We start from the raw sequence: 14,627 nt of genomic DNA, 5'->3' as shown, positions 1-14,627 counted from the left end.
AAAGGCTTCTGGTGGGTCAACCATTCCTCCCAGCTTTGTGTCATCAGCAAACTTGCTGACAATGCTCTCTAATCCCACATCCAGGTCATTGATTAATATATCTAAAAGCACTGGCACCAACACTGACCCCTGATGGACACCACTAGACACAGGCCGCCAACTGGTCTCTGCCCCATTGACTACAACTCTTTGACTCCTTCCCTTCAACCAGTTAGCCACCCACCTCACTACTTGGTCATCCAGACCACACTTTCTCAGTTTACCTATGAGGATGCTGTGGGAGACAGTGTCAACTGCCTTGCTGATATCGAGATAGACCACATCCACCGCATGGCCACCATCCATCCACCTGGTTATGTCTTCATAAAAGGCTATCAGGTTGGTCAAACATGACTTGCCCTTAGCAAAGCCATGCTGACTGCTCCTAATAACCTTCTTATCCTTGATATGCCCAGAGACAGTGCCAAGGATAGGATGTTCCATCACCTTTCCAGGGATGGAGGTGAGGCTGACTGGTCCGTAGTTACCCGGGTCATCCTTCCTGCCCTTCTTGAAGACTGGAGTGACATTCGCTTTCCTCCAGGCTTCAGGCACCTCACCGGTTGTCCATGACTTACCAAAGATGATGGAGAGTTGCCTAGCAATGACTCCTGCCATCTCCCTCAGCACCCGCAGGTGCATCCCATCAGGGCCCATGGATTTATGGATGTTCAGGTGTTCCAGCTGATCCCTAACCCAGTCCTCCTCAACCAGGGCAAACTCCTCCTTTATCCTGACTTCCTCTGGGGCCTCAGGGGACTGAGACACCTGAGCACAGTCTCCAACAGTGTAGACAGAGGCAAAGAAGGCATTCAGTAACTGTGCCTTCTTTCTGTCCTCTGCCTCCAGGGCACCCACCTCATTCACCAGAGGGCCTACATGGCCTCTAGTGTTAGTTTTGTTGGCAATGTATTGAAAGAAGCCCTTTCTACTGTCCTTGACCTCTCTCACAAGTTTTAATTCCAAGGAGGCCTTAGCTTTTCTAATTGCCTCCCTACATTCTCTGACAGCAGTTCTTACTCCACCCAAGTGGCCAGCCCCTCCTTCCATGATTTATATACACTGTTCTTTCACTTGAGTCTGCCCAACAGATCCCTGGTTAACCATGCAGGACTCCTGGATCTCTTTCTTGATTTCCTCCCCGTTGGGATGCACTGATCCTGAGGCTGGAAGAAGTGATCCTTGAATAGTGACCAACTCTCTTGGGCCCCTTTACCTTCCAGTTCCCTGTCCCATAGGGTAGCAATTGCTTGAAAAGGCCAAAGTTGGCCCTGCTGAAGTCCAGACTTGTGACCCTGCTTGGTATTCTGTTCCTACTGCACAGGATCCTGAACTCTGCCATCTCATGGTCGCTGCAGCCATGGTTGCATCAACCTTCACTGCTTCAAACAGACCTTCCCTGCTGGTGAGCAGAAGGTCCAGCAGCTCTCCTCTCCTGATCGGTTCATTCACCATTTGCATCAAAAAATTATCATGGATGCGCTGGAGGAACCTCCTGGACTGAGGATGGCTGGCTGTGTAGGCCTTCCAGCAAATATCCCGATAGTTGAAATCCCCCATGAGAACCAGGGCCTGCAATGGAGAGGCTGCTGTCAGCTGCCTGTAAAAGGCCTCATCAACTTGCTTGCTACTTTACTAGCTATTGCTGTTTAATAATATGATGGATTATGCTCTGCTGCTCCTCTGCAGCCTTAGCTCTGGCACCCTGATAGAAAATGAAGTCAGGTATTTATGACTTAAGGTGTATGAGGTAATTCATCCAAGTTACATTCTTATCCGCTTTCTGTTAAAGCTGAAGGTGGTAGGACCAAAACCAATGTAAGTTAGGACAATGTGCTGGTATACAGTTACCAAAGTTAGAGAGCTTTAGTGTAATAGCTTTGAGGATTCTTTGCAAAGGACCAAAGGAAATTTTCTGTGTCACTTTTGAAAATCTCATTGGAAAGGCTGGTGTTGCTTGCTCAAACATTGTAGGCAATAAACAACTAGCCTGATTTACTGACTTAAAGTATGTCTTTGCTCTAGCCTGCTGATACAAAGCATTCCCTCACTATGCAGACACTGTATAAACCACTATTCAGATGGACTGAAGGAGAAGCACGAATGGTTTGAAGTCTCGTTGCCTTGACACGTGAAGAAAGACTGGAACAGTTGCTGTTGAGATAGTGCAAGTGTATAAGATACTAAGAAATAAGGAAAAAAATTAAAGGAAAAAAAGACTTTAAGTGCAGTAGAGCAGGTTGTTAAGAAAGCTTCCTAAAAGCAAGGATAATTAGACATTAGAATAGACTGCGTAGGGATGCGGTTGAACACAAGTTGCACAAAACATCTAAACTGTCATAGCTGATCCTATGCTGAAGCAAAGAGGAACACTAGTCAAGCTCTTGAGACTTTCCAGCCCTGATAATTTTCACGATTCAATGCAACAGGATTTTTATATGTCAGACTTACAAAATATGAACTCACTTTGTATTGTGATCATTGATGTTTGAAAATGCTCATGGAAAATTCTTCCTCAGGTTATTTTCAAAATATGAACAGCAACCTCACAAAACTGGTACACACTGAAATTACCGGTCTCAGTAAAAGTGATAACTCTGGTCTTAAAATGTGGGTGCAAATATGAACAGAATAATCACCAGTCTTAGCACTGGTGTTTCCACTTTCAGAACAGCATACTTTGCATGAGAGCATAATAGTTTGTAATGGACCAATTTTCTTTCTCACCTTTACAAGCCAGTTCTTCTAGTCCTTGGTCTACAACTGTTGATAGTTAACATATATGACTGAAGAGAAAAGAAAGCATACCTGAATATCCTCATCAGTTGATGCATTAAATTTATCTCTTGGTTGTGGTACGGGAGAAAATATGCTCTTCACACTGCAATACCTTTTGGTAGAAAATCGGATTGTGAAGAAATTAAAAATACTAGTAGCATAACTTAAACAAACATTTTGTGTTGTTCATTATGGACATTTTTTACTTTCAAGACTGAATGGCTATTGCTCTACAAATCACTAGATAAGAAGTAAAATATTTTGAGTGTAATCATGTTACATTTGTCTCTTGGGTAACCAAATTTATTTTGTGATGGGAGGCACAGTAAATAAATTATTAAACAATGACTTTCAATAAATCAGATAACTTTCTTCCACCACTAAGTGAGGAGTTTTCTCAAAATAATGACATATTCATTGCTCTGATTCCCTCTTGTCTGGTACTGTATGAAGCCAGTGGCTTCAAAGTGATGTGGATGTTAAATGCTTAAAAGTAAGAACATAAATGGTTTTGCAGGATCTGATAGAATCAACCACTTGCTAACTTTAACATCCTTCTCCCTTTTCTACTTGCAGTGAGTGCCAAAGTGCCATCCACAGCAATATTGGTAATAATATTTCATGACATTGATAATCAGAGTATTTAAGGTGTAGGTGTAGATAGGAAGGTAGGAGACAGGAGGAATGGGTTTCATAGAAGTAATACTCTGTCAATAGTTTCTATATCAATAAGATTGATTTACCTTTTGCAGAGACAATACTGGAGCACACTCATTGAGATTGTTCCAAGTGCTATCAGAAATAAAATCACAGAAATAAAGTAATCTTTCCCTCGACCTGAAACATCCAAGAGAGAGAAATATCTTAGCATGCCAAAAAGCTGCTCTTTTGAATAATCTGAAGGACTTCAACTTGACTTCTTACAGAACCTTGTGAAAAATTTTCAGGTGCACTTGGCACATTTTAAAGCATTTCAAACATTTTAAATACAGAGAATTAAAAAAAAAAATCCAGAAAAGGAGAAGAAGAGTCACAGAACGAATGACAGCAGAAGTGGAGGAACTGTAAAACAGGTGTTGAGGAAATGGTGAAAAGGAAGATGTGAAAGGAAAGGGTGGTATTTATGGCTTAAAGAACTGAAAGGCAGCCTCAGCACCCTGGATTGAAGGCGAAATTTGGGTCTGTCTCAGCCTGTTCCTGTAGCCCTGGAATCTGAGTAACTGCTGCCATCACAATCCTAACTAATCAAAGCCTGGTATAAGCTTCCATTGCCATGGTAATGGAGCTTCTTCTACACATTAATACTTTCCACCTGGTTCCTTCCATGACATTACTTAAGAAGATTTTGTTCATATATGCGAGTGAGAAGGAAAAAAGGAGAAAAATATGTAAATCCTGAAGAAAAATAAATCTCTATTAAAATAGTATTTCACAGCCTTACCAAACTCGATGGGTTCACTCCATTCCCCCCAGTTTGAGCTTATGAGACAGCTTTTTCCACGTGCTCTGATTCTCAGAGTGTATATTTTTTTCTTATTATAATTTTGGAAGTTGTAGCTGTTGTTCCTTACCTACAATCAAAGCAATCAGACTGCATTTCATAGAATCACAGAAACATCAAGGTTGGAGAGGACCTTAAGATCATCAAGTCCAACCTACAGCCCTGCACCACCGTAATACTAAACCATCTCCTGAAGTGCCACATCCAGCCGTTTTTAAACATGTTCAGGGATGGTGACTTCACCACCTCCCTTAGCAACCCATTCCAATGCTTCACTACCCTTTCGGTGAAGAAGTTTTTCCTAATATCCATTTCACCCCATAGGCAAATATTAATAAAATTTTGGGTTTAATTTCTTGACAATTTCTATCAAAAACCTCATTTCTATGATTTTGTACTTGTTAAATGTTCTTCTCTGCAAATTTAAAATAGTGATAAATTAGTTCATCCTACCACTGAGTCTTTCTGGTTTTTGAAGTTTAAAGTTGGACTTTCAAGTTCATTGATTCTTTAACTTATTTTATCATGCTTTTAGGACACTTTTCTCCCTATCCTTGTTTATGGATCTTAAAACCCCGTATCTTTGCAGGGACTAATTGTGCAGATATTCACTGGATGAGGTCTGTCTTTGCTGAACAGACTTAACACTTTTGAGACAGTCCAAAACCAGATATGTATCATCTGGCCTCATGATACTTTATACAAAGTCTGGAACCTGCCAAGACTAAGGTGCTCCCAGGACTGAGAGGACCACTCATTTGTCAGGGCAATACTGACATTGTATATTAACTTCCATAGGTTTTGAAGACCTTGGTGTTCCTTCTGCGTAGCTGTCCCGAATTACAGTGATGCTTCTCCACCAACAGATATGAGGAGAATTTTTCAAGTTTTTATTAAGCAAAATGTCACATCTATCTCAAGCAAAATCTATCTGTTCAGTAAATGGAAAGTATGAAGTTTGGTGAAATGCATGGAAAATTCTATCTAGTGTAAGCTATCCCATCCAAAAGGGATGTATTACATTTGCACATAAAGATAACACAGGAATATATTTTCATAAACTCTCATTGCTGTAGTGATACAAAAATTGTAGTTCTAGAAGTAAATATATTTTATATAATGGTATTTATATGCTTAAGTAAACAAAAGCATAAATTTGTATATGACAAGAATACTTACTCTTAAAGGAGCATCCTCCTTCGCCTCTTTGGACCGGTCCTAGAAACCAAAGACAAACCTTCATTTTCACTATTTTCTTGCCAGATCAAATATTTTTCCCTATTTTGTTCTCATTTTCTTGCTTATAAAGATCATAAATAATTTTAAACTGAAATATCAATTGGATATTTTGCTCCCATAATGTCGCAGAGTATAGCACTTTATTCAGAGTTTTGACTTCTTCTATTTCATTTTAGAAAAGGAAGGAAGCATGAATTATTTATCAATGGCTGTGAGAAGCTGTATTTGCATCTAAGGGCATATTTACACTGTGAATTCTCACCCAGCAGAAGTGTATCCAAATTACGCAAGCAATCAAGTCATCCCTCAAACACAACAGCACTGGAAGCTGTGATTTCACAACAGTTTGACAACAAGGGGCAGCAAATTGATGTGAACAGCAAATTTGCCCTCCTTCCAGTCAAAGGCTGTGCTAGACATCTGAGTGATCTGTACGGGGGCTTTCCTCAAAGTACTGTGAAGAGCTACTTACACATCTCATACAGTCAAAAATTAATTAACTAGAATTAAACATTGACCTGGAAAGAAAGAACCTGAAAAAAAACATTTAAAAAGAATAGGTTTGAAAATGAGTGAACGAAATCAACAGCAGAGATTTTGGGAAGGATCCCAGAAAACATTGAAAAGCTGAGGTCCTGGAAACATCTAACATGTGTAACGTCAGAAGCTGGCATTAGGGAAAAGTCAGGAAGATGTTATCGGAAGGAATGCCTCGTTTCAGAAAATACACTGCTATGTGTGTTGCATTATAAAGTAGCCTAGTATTTTCCCATTACTCATTGTCAACTGAGCTCTTTCGACTTAGGACCTGATAGAAATCATCAGCTTGAGCTGTAAATGGGGAGAGTCCAAATGAGTTACTTAAGCTTTAGGTGTGCAGCACCAATGTAGTTGCCTTACCTCTAGAGCCTCCTCCCAAAAGATGTGTTGTATCTGCCATCTTCATGTAGGTACCTTCAGTTCCTTCAGTGCCTATAGCACCTTAAGGGGAACGAGGCACCTACTGCTCAGCTGCACAAAGCAAGAGATATGCATTGACTATTATGGGATATCCGTGCTCCCTTGCAGACACCTACATTAAGGTGTGTCCATCTGGGAGATGAATTTCACACACACGAATGTAGGAATCTACAGAATTCTGCCCACTTTGAGTGTGGCACGGGAAAGAAGAGATAAGATGTATTTCTTTAAAAGAAATGTTTTCATAATATTGCTTCAGTCATATTTTATCACCTATATCTTTATGTAAAACATTCCAAGTATTCCACACAAGACCTTACTGTCAAATTATACCAGCCAGCTGGAAAACTATATGTACTAAAATTGCTCTTTGAAATAACTGCCAAGGTAGATATAATGCATGCAAGATACAAAATCCAGACAATCCAAACAGCCTGCACACTGAAGACCTAGTTTTGAATGGGTTAGTGACTTTTAATGATGTATTGCTTTATTGCAATTGTATATTTATGTTTAACCTTTAGTTGTAGAGGTCTTGTGTTACAGATGCCTGAGGAATTGCCCTTACAGTAAGCTTCTGAACTGTGGCTGGGGGGGAGGAACCACTAATTTGTCATGGCATAGACATCATCCATGCATGGAAATCACATGATGGTAAAACAGGTATCCCTGGAATGATGAGGAAGTGTGCTATTTCCTCCTTGTCAAACTCCTGGACTCAAAGAACTTCCCTTTTCCTTGTCCTTAGGAGTGTCAAAATCAGGTCCTTTAGGCACTGAGATTTACGAAGGAGGATTTGACACCTCAGTCTCTCTGCTGCCTTACACCTGGTGGAAGCCAGACACATCTCAGCTATGGTAAATGTTATCCTGCACTTTTCCTGTGTTTGCTGTGGTAAGTTGGCAGTGCTCTACCTACAGCGTAGGAAAAATCCCAGCTCACTTTTGGTAGATCAATCATAGAATCAATGATAGAATCAGTCATAGAATGGCCTTGGCTAGAAGGGACCTCAGAGAACATTTTAATCCAACCTCCCTGTCATGGGCCAGAGACGCCACCTCTCGACTAGATCAGGCAACACATGTGGACCGAACGCGAATCGAACCCGGGACCTCGGTGTTCTCAGCACCGTGCTGCATGTTTACATCCGACATAGTCATTTAACGTTCCTCTTTTACAGTCAACAGAGAGAAAGAAGCTCTTTAGGGACACAGTTTGTCTCTTCTACCTTGGATGGGTAACACCACACTTAACTGCAGAGACGGTAAAGGGTGACTTACTGAAAAGCAAATGCATCCATTGTGGGTGTCTACCCTGGGCCTGTGTGAGCTTTACCCTGAGTTGCTGGGATCTAATTTTTCAAGAGTGACTTCTGTTCCAGCACTAGTTTCAAAGAGGAGGTTTTGGCATACACTGTGTGGATGGGAGGGAGGTGGATTTGCTCAGCCAGGCTCCAGGGAAAGGACAGCAGCAGAGGGAAGGCTGCCAAGGGGCAACAGATGGTGGGAGAGGTGGTGGAGGAGAGGTGGTGAGGCTAAGGGCCAAAACACTGAGGGGCAGCTGTGAGCTTTCCAGCATGTGCAAAATGCAGTTATGGTGGCTAAAGATGAGGTGCCCTGGGAAACAGGGTAATCATGAAGGACGTCAGCCTGGGCTGGGGACTGCCACCAAAGCAGTGCCCTCATTGCAGATTGCAGGCTGCCATCACACAGTCACCTCCCGTGAGATGTGCTTATGCAGGAAAACGTCTCAAGTCCTCTCCCTGTCTCTGGACAGAGACCCCTCATAACATTTCCCTGTTCTCCTCTGCTTTTCTGCTTTGCACCTCTGATTAGTTTGAAATAAGGTCATGAGTGGTGGGATGCAAGAGCAGCAGAGCTGGAGCAGGAGGATATTATAGTTTATGAGAGAGAAGTTAATAAATAAAGGAAACAGAAGCTTGCACATTATAGAAATGCATGTGCGTAGATATGGTGCCAAATAGAAATCAAGAAATTTTTACCTTATTTTGTATGCTAATTTCATACTGAAAACAGCGTATGTTTTCCACATGACTTGTAAGGGGTGGTTGCCATGTAATTACGCAACCTGCTGAATCTCCAGCACAATTGGCAGTGACATTTAATGGAGGAGTGAGTATTTCTGGAAAGAAATGCAATCATTAATGTAGATGGGGTCAATAATCACCTACAACTCATGTGTTCATAGCAAAATACGTGTGAAGCTGAGGCAACTTTTGTACAGTGGTGTGCTACTCACGTTAGCAAACATCTGGTAAACAGGAGTAAAACAGTCACTTGAGGATATATTACTTCAGTTGCTGGACATCTGAAGTAACTGCAGTTCATGTAAAAAAGTAGGAAAGATTTTGTGTAATTCGGCGGTACAATCAGCAGAGTGCCATTTTCTTCTACATCTGAATTTCACATTAACATGAGAAGAAAGATGGAAGTTTTGGGGCGTGTGGTAGAAGACCAAGTCATCAGAATTTGAGTGCCCACAATATACTTGACTAGGTGTGACCTAAGTATCTAGCCACTATAGTCAGCTAAGACCTTCTCAGTAGTGCCCTTAATGTCTGCAAAGCTGTTTGGCCCACTACAGAGCAGGCGTGTTTGTCTAAATAGTTCTGGGCTTAATAGCCTGCCTCAGCTGCAGGTAGGACTCAGCCTCATGGTGTGCCCGTCAGAACACATATAGGACACCCAGTAGGACTCCTGAGCTACATCTGCAAGCTTTGTGGATGCCTCAATTGTCTGAGGGTCTCAAATGGCACTACAGGCAGGTTTTAAGGCAACTAATCCATGTCACAGAGTCATAGCATGTGTTGGGCTGTAAGGTGTCCCAGATGTCTGCTGGAGCTTAAACACCTAGCTCACAGATAGGTACCCACATATCTGGCTAACACAGTTTTAAATTTCAAGTTAAACATTCTCTCTGGTGTTAGGACACATAAGTCTTGTGGTTCTCAGAAAGGTGGAATTAAGTGATGGCAAAATGAGCCCATCAGAAAGGTAGCCTTGAAAGTCTAACAATTGTGTTTTGTCACTTGGATTCCATGGATATGTTCACACCATTTCTCTGATTGGTTATTTCAGGCTGCCTCTTCCTTTGCTTGTTTTAGTTCATTTTTGGAACTATCTTCTGCCACAGACTTTGTTTTCTTCTTCTTTTCTCTTCAGAGAAAAATTTCCCACTTCCTTACTTTATAAAACAGTAATAAAATAAAGCTGTTCACTTACCAATTTTATATAGTTGAATGTACTCATCATGGAACTGGATCAGGGAGTCTTTGCTAGACCCATTCACCAGGAAGTAAGCTTTCTCACTATTTATTGTCACATTTTGGAATCTACATCCTATGTTTCTGCCATTTTCATCCTTAAAGTAGAGCTCACATTCCATCTCCTTGTCATCTCTGCATATAGGAAAGTATTTTAGTTAAACTTGAGCAATGTGATGTGTCAAATGAGAACACAGACTTCTCTAGACCCAAGCAGACCTACTTACCTTGAGTTCTGCCAGTAGAGGAAATATTGGGTATCTCCTGGAGCATTCTTGCCTGCCTGCCAAGTGCAGTTCATGAAGGAGATGTTGTAAATCACACAGGAGAAGTTAACAATGGCTGACCCATTCGTGCCTACAAAGACAGGAATATCTGTGATGGGGAAAAATCGTGTGACTGCTCCAAGCTGGAGGAAGATCTTAGAACATGCTTAGATATGTTAGACATCTGCGGCTCCAGCTGACTATTGCCTGGGTTAGGCATGGCAACTGGGAGAAAGCTGGACTCTCACCCTATTTTAATTTCCTCTGAAGTGTGATGTCTGTGAGTGAGTAGAGTATTCACACAGGTAAAGAGAGGCATATTGTCTTTCAACACACTCCTTGGTGCTATAGAGGGATGTTTTTCTCCTTTTGCAATTAATGCCCAGAAATCCACTCCTGAAGTGTCTACACACAGCATTTAAAAAGCTGAGATATCTGAAAGTAAGTTTGGGCTTTTTTCTGCTCTCTGATCAAACAGCATAGCTAGATCTTTCCACCCTGATGCGGTCGAAAATTAGTTGATTTCTTCCTTTTTTGGAGCACATTGAAATAGGAACCTTGTTTCTTTGGAAGCTTCCTAGTGACTGGGCTGTACACACATGCTCAGCCTCCTTCTCTCTTCTCCTTCAACCATTTTTCTGCTTCTTTCTGTAGCATGCCCCAAGTTCCGTGAAAGGATGGAAGCTTCCTCCACTACCACCTGCAGCCCCCTCCAGCGCTCAGTATTGAGGGCACCCTTGCAGAAGCAAGGGGGAATCCCTTGGGGAACCTGCATGCTTGGAGGCTAAGGCCAGCTGGGGAGGAACACTAAAATCATGAGGTTTTAAGAGGCAGCGTGTCCTGGGTTGTATTTTGAGGGCCACCGTGAGAGTGTTTCCACTGTCAAGTCCCCAGAAAGAGACAAGTTGGGAGTACTTTCTTTGCTCAGATAAGAGCAAGCTGCAAATCTCATCATCTCTGTGAAGTCTGAAGTACCCTGGTTATGACAGCTGCAGGAGCAATGGTGACTGGGCAGTTTTACTAGAGAACTCTGAGTTGAAAAGAAAGGGGGAAATGAGCTTTAAACCCTTCAGTTTTGGAATCATGAACCCAGGATCACCCTACATCTCATTTTTTTAACTTCGTATGGGGCAGGCTCAGAATATCTTTGCAAACAGTTGACTCAGCTCAATGAGTAGACAGCAGCCAAGGGAACCTGCATGTGTGCAGGCACGTGCATGTCAGTGTGCACACTAGGACCAGATTAGGAGATTGCTACACTCAGACTGCTTCTAGCTGCTTATCACTGGCATTTCCTTTCCTTTTCTCCTCCCATTTTGTGGGTTACACTCATCTCCAGGCTGCCTTTAGCTAGCTCTCTGGTCTGGCTCCTAACAAACTCACGAACAGCCAAGCAGAAAAGCATTTAATAAAGGAATGGGTGTTAACATGTTAATTTGTAACAGACAGAGCAGTTATTTGAATCCACCCTTAAATCATTGTAATTTACTGGCATTTTGAGGCCTAGTAAGAAAGAGAATAATGCAATTACTAATACACATGTAATAATGCATCTCTTGCAGAATTTTGGCAACATTCATTACAGAACAAATAATTTTAGCAGAACATAGTTTTTAACAGAACATAAAGCAGTTACCTACTGTTTAAGGAATTGTTTTCTAAGGCAATGTTTACATTTAAAAGGTTGCAAATGGAGAAAATCTTACCCAGATCATAGACATTACCTCCAGGGTTAAAGGTGCAACTTTTTGAGGTGTTTGTGTTTGGCACTTCAATGGTAAAGAATACCCCTTTGTGCAGAGATATGTATTGTTCCACTGGAAACCTGCATAGTGGACTATTCACCTGCAATAGAACGTGTTAATATTTTATTTCTGTTTTTCCTCGCAGGCATTAGATGATGCTGAGTAGGAAAGTGCAGCACAGAAACTCAGTTGTATCACCTGAATCTTGTGTGTTGTCCTGGTTTAAACCAATTTTGTTCAGTGATTTTATTTTTCAGCTCAGTCTCTTCTAAGAGGCTGCATTTTCTGAAGTCAGCAGCGTGTTTTTGCAGACAGTGTCTGCTACTAGAAGTGATAATGTCTGATGTTTATAGTTTTTGCCAGGGTTTGGTATGCAGAAAGGCTCTTGCTTATATTTGCTCCTATAGTGACCAAGGTCACTGCTAAATCTTGTGTACCACGTTGAGGGGTGCCAGGAACTAAAGGGGTTGCAAGGAAGTTAAAAGATCCTTTCTGGGAAGTAACGGGAAAGACAGGTGACCAATAAGAGTATTCCATTCCATGTACATCATATTCAGTATAAAGCTAAGGAATCACAGGGGTTAAGCTCTCTTCTTCAATGGATGGTGTCCAAGAAGGACTCCATCCAGTCTTCTGCCTTTGATCCTCATCCTGAGTTCCTGAAGCCAGCTCCTTTATCCAGATTCCCACTGCTGCTGAGCCTGGGGCTTCCCCAGTGCTGCCTGCTCTGCAGCATCGGTGGGGTTTGCTGTTGGTGGGGGGAGGGGATTCAATATTGGTTTTGTATATATTTGTATATATTTATCATTATTTTCATAATTTCCTTATTAATACTATTATTGTTTTATTAAAGCTGTTTTGGTTTTCTTTTCCAATCCGTAAGTCTTCCCTTTCCCTTCCTCTTCAGGGAGGAAGAGGGATTAGAGAACATCTGCCAGCATTCAGTCACTGGCCCAGACCTAACCCTTGACATGTGTATGTGTATGTGGTTAAGGCTCAAGAACTAACTCTCTCCTTTACCACTTGAAGGTGATATAGAATAGAGTTGAGTGATCTGAAGCATAACTATGCAAAAAGCTTTGCATCTCAGGAGTTGGATGCTATGCTAGTGTGCAGCTATTAGAGAAAGCTAGTAGTACCCCAATGACATAACAGAAGAGGTTAATAAATAGGTGAACCACAGTGGAATTTAATCAGAGAATTAAGAAAAATAGAAGTCCTCATCAGACCATCAGCAGGGGTCAGAAAGGTGTTTATGACATTATACTTATAAACTTCAATAAAGATGTGATGTGTTTTTGTAACATGTATTTCTGATTAAGGCATCTACCTTGCTAGGCTAAATAAACTGTCTCCATTTCTTTCTGAAAAGCTTCTTATTTTTGTCTTTGGTTAATTTACCCTATAACCTGTTCTACAGACATGATCCAATTTACTAGAAAAGCAGTGAAGAACTTGAGATAACGAAAATCTGTAGCAGTATTTGGGGAATTCACTTTTTATTTGAAGGGTCTCTTGCTCTGTCTCTTTAAGTTCTCTAGAGTCTCAGTCTCACAGCCCCTTTTTCAGTCGCTACATCCCTATTTATGATTCAATGTAGGTACAGTTCAGGCTATCATCTCCTTTCCACTTCAGTGCCAGACCTTTGGTTCTGTGCTATGCATAGGGTGCTTCTCTTGTAGCAAACACACCCTGGCATTGACAATGGCTTTCAACAGCCCCTGACAGATCAAGCTGTAGACGGCAAAAAATCACTGATCGGATTTTACCTGCAGCTGATTTTTTGAATGTGAAACTAGTAAAAGGTAAAGAAAAAGGTGCAGTTATTTATTTCAATGAATAGCAAGTTTACCTCTTTCTGTACTCTTTCCATGTCCATGTCCATGATGCTACATTTGTACTTAGAGAAATTCTTGCTGCTCTCCCAGGACAGTTCCATTTTTCTCCAATTCATTTTCACGTTTCTAATAGGTGATTCTTGTGCCTCTACTGAAAGTGTTAAAGAGTAAGTTCAGTAAAGATATGCTATTGTTTTTGCTGAATGCAGAGGATAGCATCTGTCAGGCTTAAAATGACAATTGCCAGATTAATTGCAAATACCTCTCATAAATGAAAAGTTAAACCCTATTTCTCATTTTGTATCTGCAGAAACATACTTACACTCCATACACTGGATATCAGCATGCAAAGGATGAAATAGCATCATACACCAGCAAGTCATGTAAATGAGTCCAAGAGTATCAAACATACTTTCTTCTCGGAAAGAGATAATGAAGCCTTTAGGAAAAAATAAAAAAAAAATAAAAAAAGTGATGCCCAAGTGTACTTTAGGTACTGCAACACTTCATTTTTTTTCATGGGAAGAGTCAAAGATACTCTCTAGTGCACCCTTAGAAAATATTATTTAAAAAAGCCAAGCAGAAAGTGTTCAGGACTTCTGGCAAGGACCTCTACTATGAAAGGACTGTGTCGGCTTCCTATTGTCTATCATAACACAGAGAGCCCACAGACTCTCATTATGGTTTTCAGAGCAGTGACCATTACTTAGGATTACTCTTGTCCCTCATATCTATCCTAACCATACTATTAGAAAGCCAAGTTTTCTTGCTTTCTGATCCTGTGAAGATCACTGCAGATTTTCCTATGCGATGGCCCAGCTTCTGCTGCAGAGTGAGCATTCAGGCTGGTTCTCAGCCATTTGTTGAAGACACCATTTGGGAAATAGATGGTTTGGGTTTTGGTTGTGTCCAGGGTTGGATGACTCACTTCTGCGTAAGTGCTCTGTTAAAGCCAGCATGACCACCAGGTATGTTCAG

At 41.3% G+C, this 14,627-nt stretch overlaps 1 protein-coding gene across 1 annotated transcript in view; it reads right to left on the bottom strand.

Moving 5' to 3' along the window:
• Positions 1-14,059, bottom strand: part of LOC104274695 (granulocyte-macrophage colony-stimulating factor receptor subunit alpha-like) — a 16,530-nt gene extending 2,471 nt beyond the window's left edge. The window contains exons 1-10 of the mRNA XM_009870397.1: positions 13,972-14,059; positions 13,664-13,800; positions 11,791-11,911; positions 10,028-10,157; positions 9,760-9,935; positions 8,520-8,659; positions 5,498-5,536; positions 4,259-4,388; positions 3,561-3,654; positions 2,848-2,929 (exon numbers count right to left, since the gene is read on the bottom strand). Of these exons, the coding sequence (XP_009868699.1) occupies positions 2,848-2,929; positions 3,561-3,654; positions 4,259-4,388; positions 5,498-5,536; positions 8,520-8,659; positions 9,760-9,935; positions 10,028-10,157; positions 11,791-11,911; positions 13,664-13,800; positions 13,972-14,059 (1,137 nt within the window). The remainder of the gene's footprint in view (positions 1-2,847; positions 2,930-3,560; positions 3,655-4,258; positions 4,389-5,497; positions 5,537-8,519; positions 8,660-9,759; positions 9,936-10,027; positions 10,158-11,790; positions 11,912-13,663; positions 13,801-13,971) is intronic.
• Positions 14,060-14,627: the final 568 nt, after the last annotated feature.

The sequence above is a fragment of the Apaloderma vittatum genome, unplaced genomic scaffold (assembly GCF_000703405.1).
Source record: "Apaloderma vittatum isolate BGI_N311 unplaced genomic scaffold, ASM70340v1 scaffold10045, whole genome shotgun sequence".
NCBI classification, from domain to species: Eukaryota; Metazoa; Chordata; class Aves; order Trogoniformes; family Trogonidae; genus Apaloderma; species Apaloderma vittatum.
This window is presented reverse-complemented; position numbering and strand designations above follow the sequence as displayed.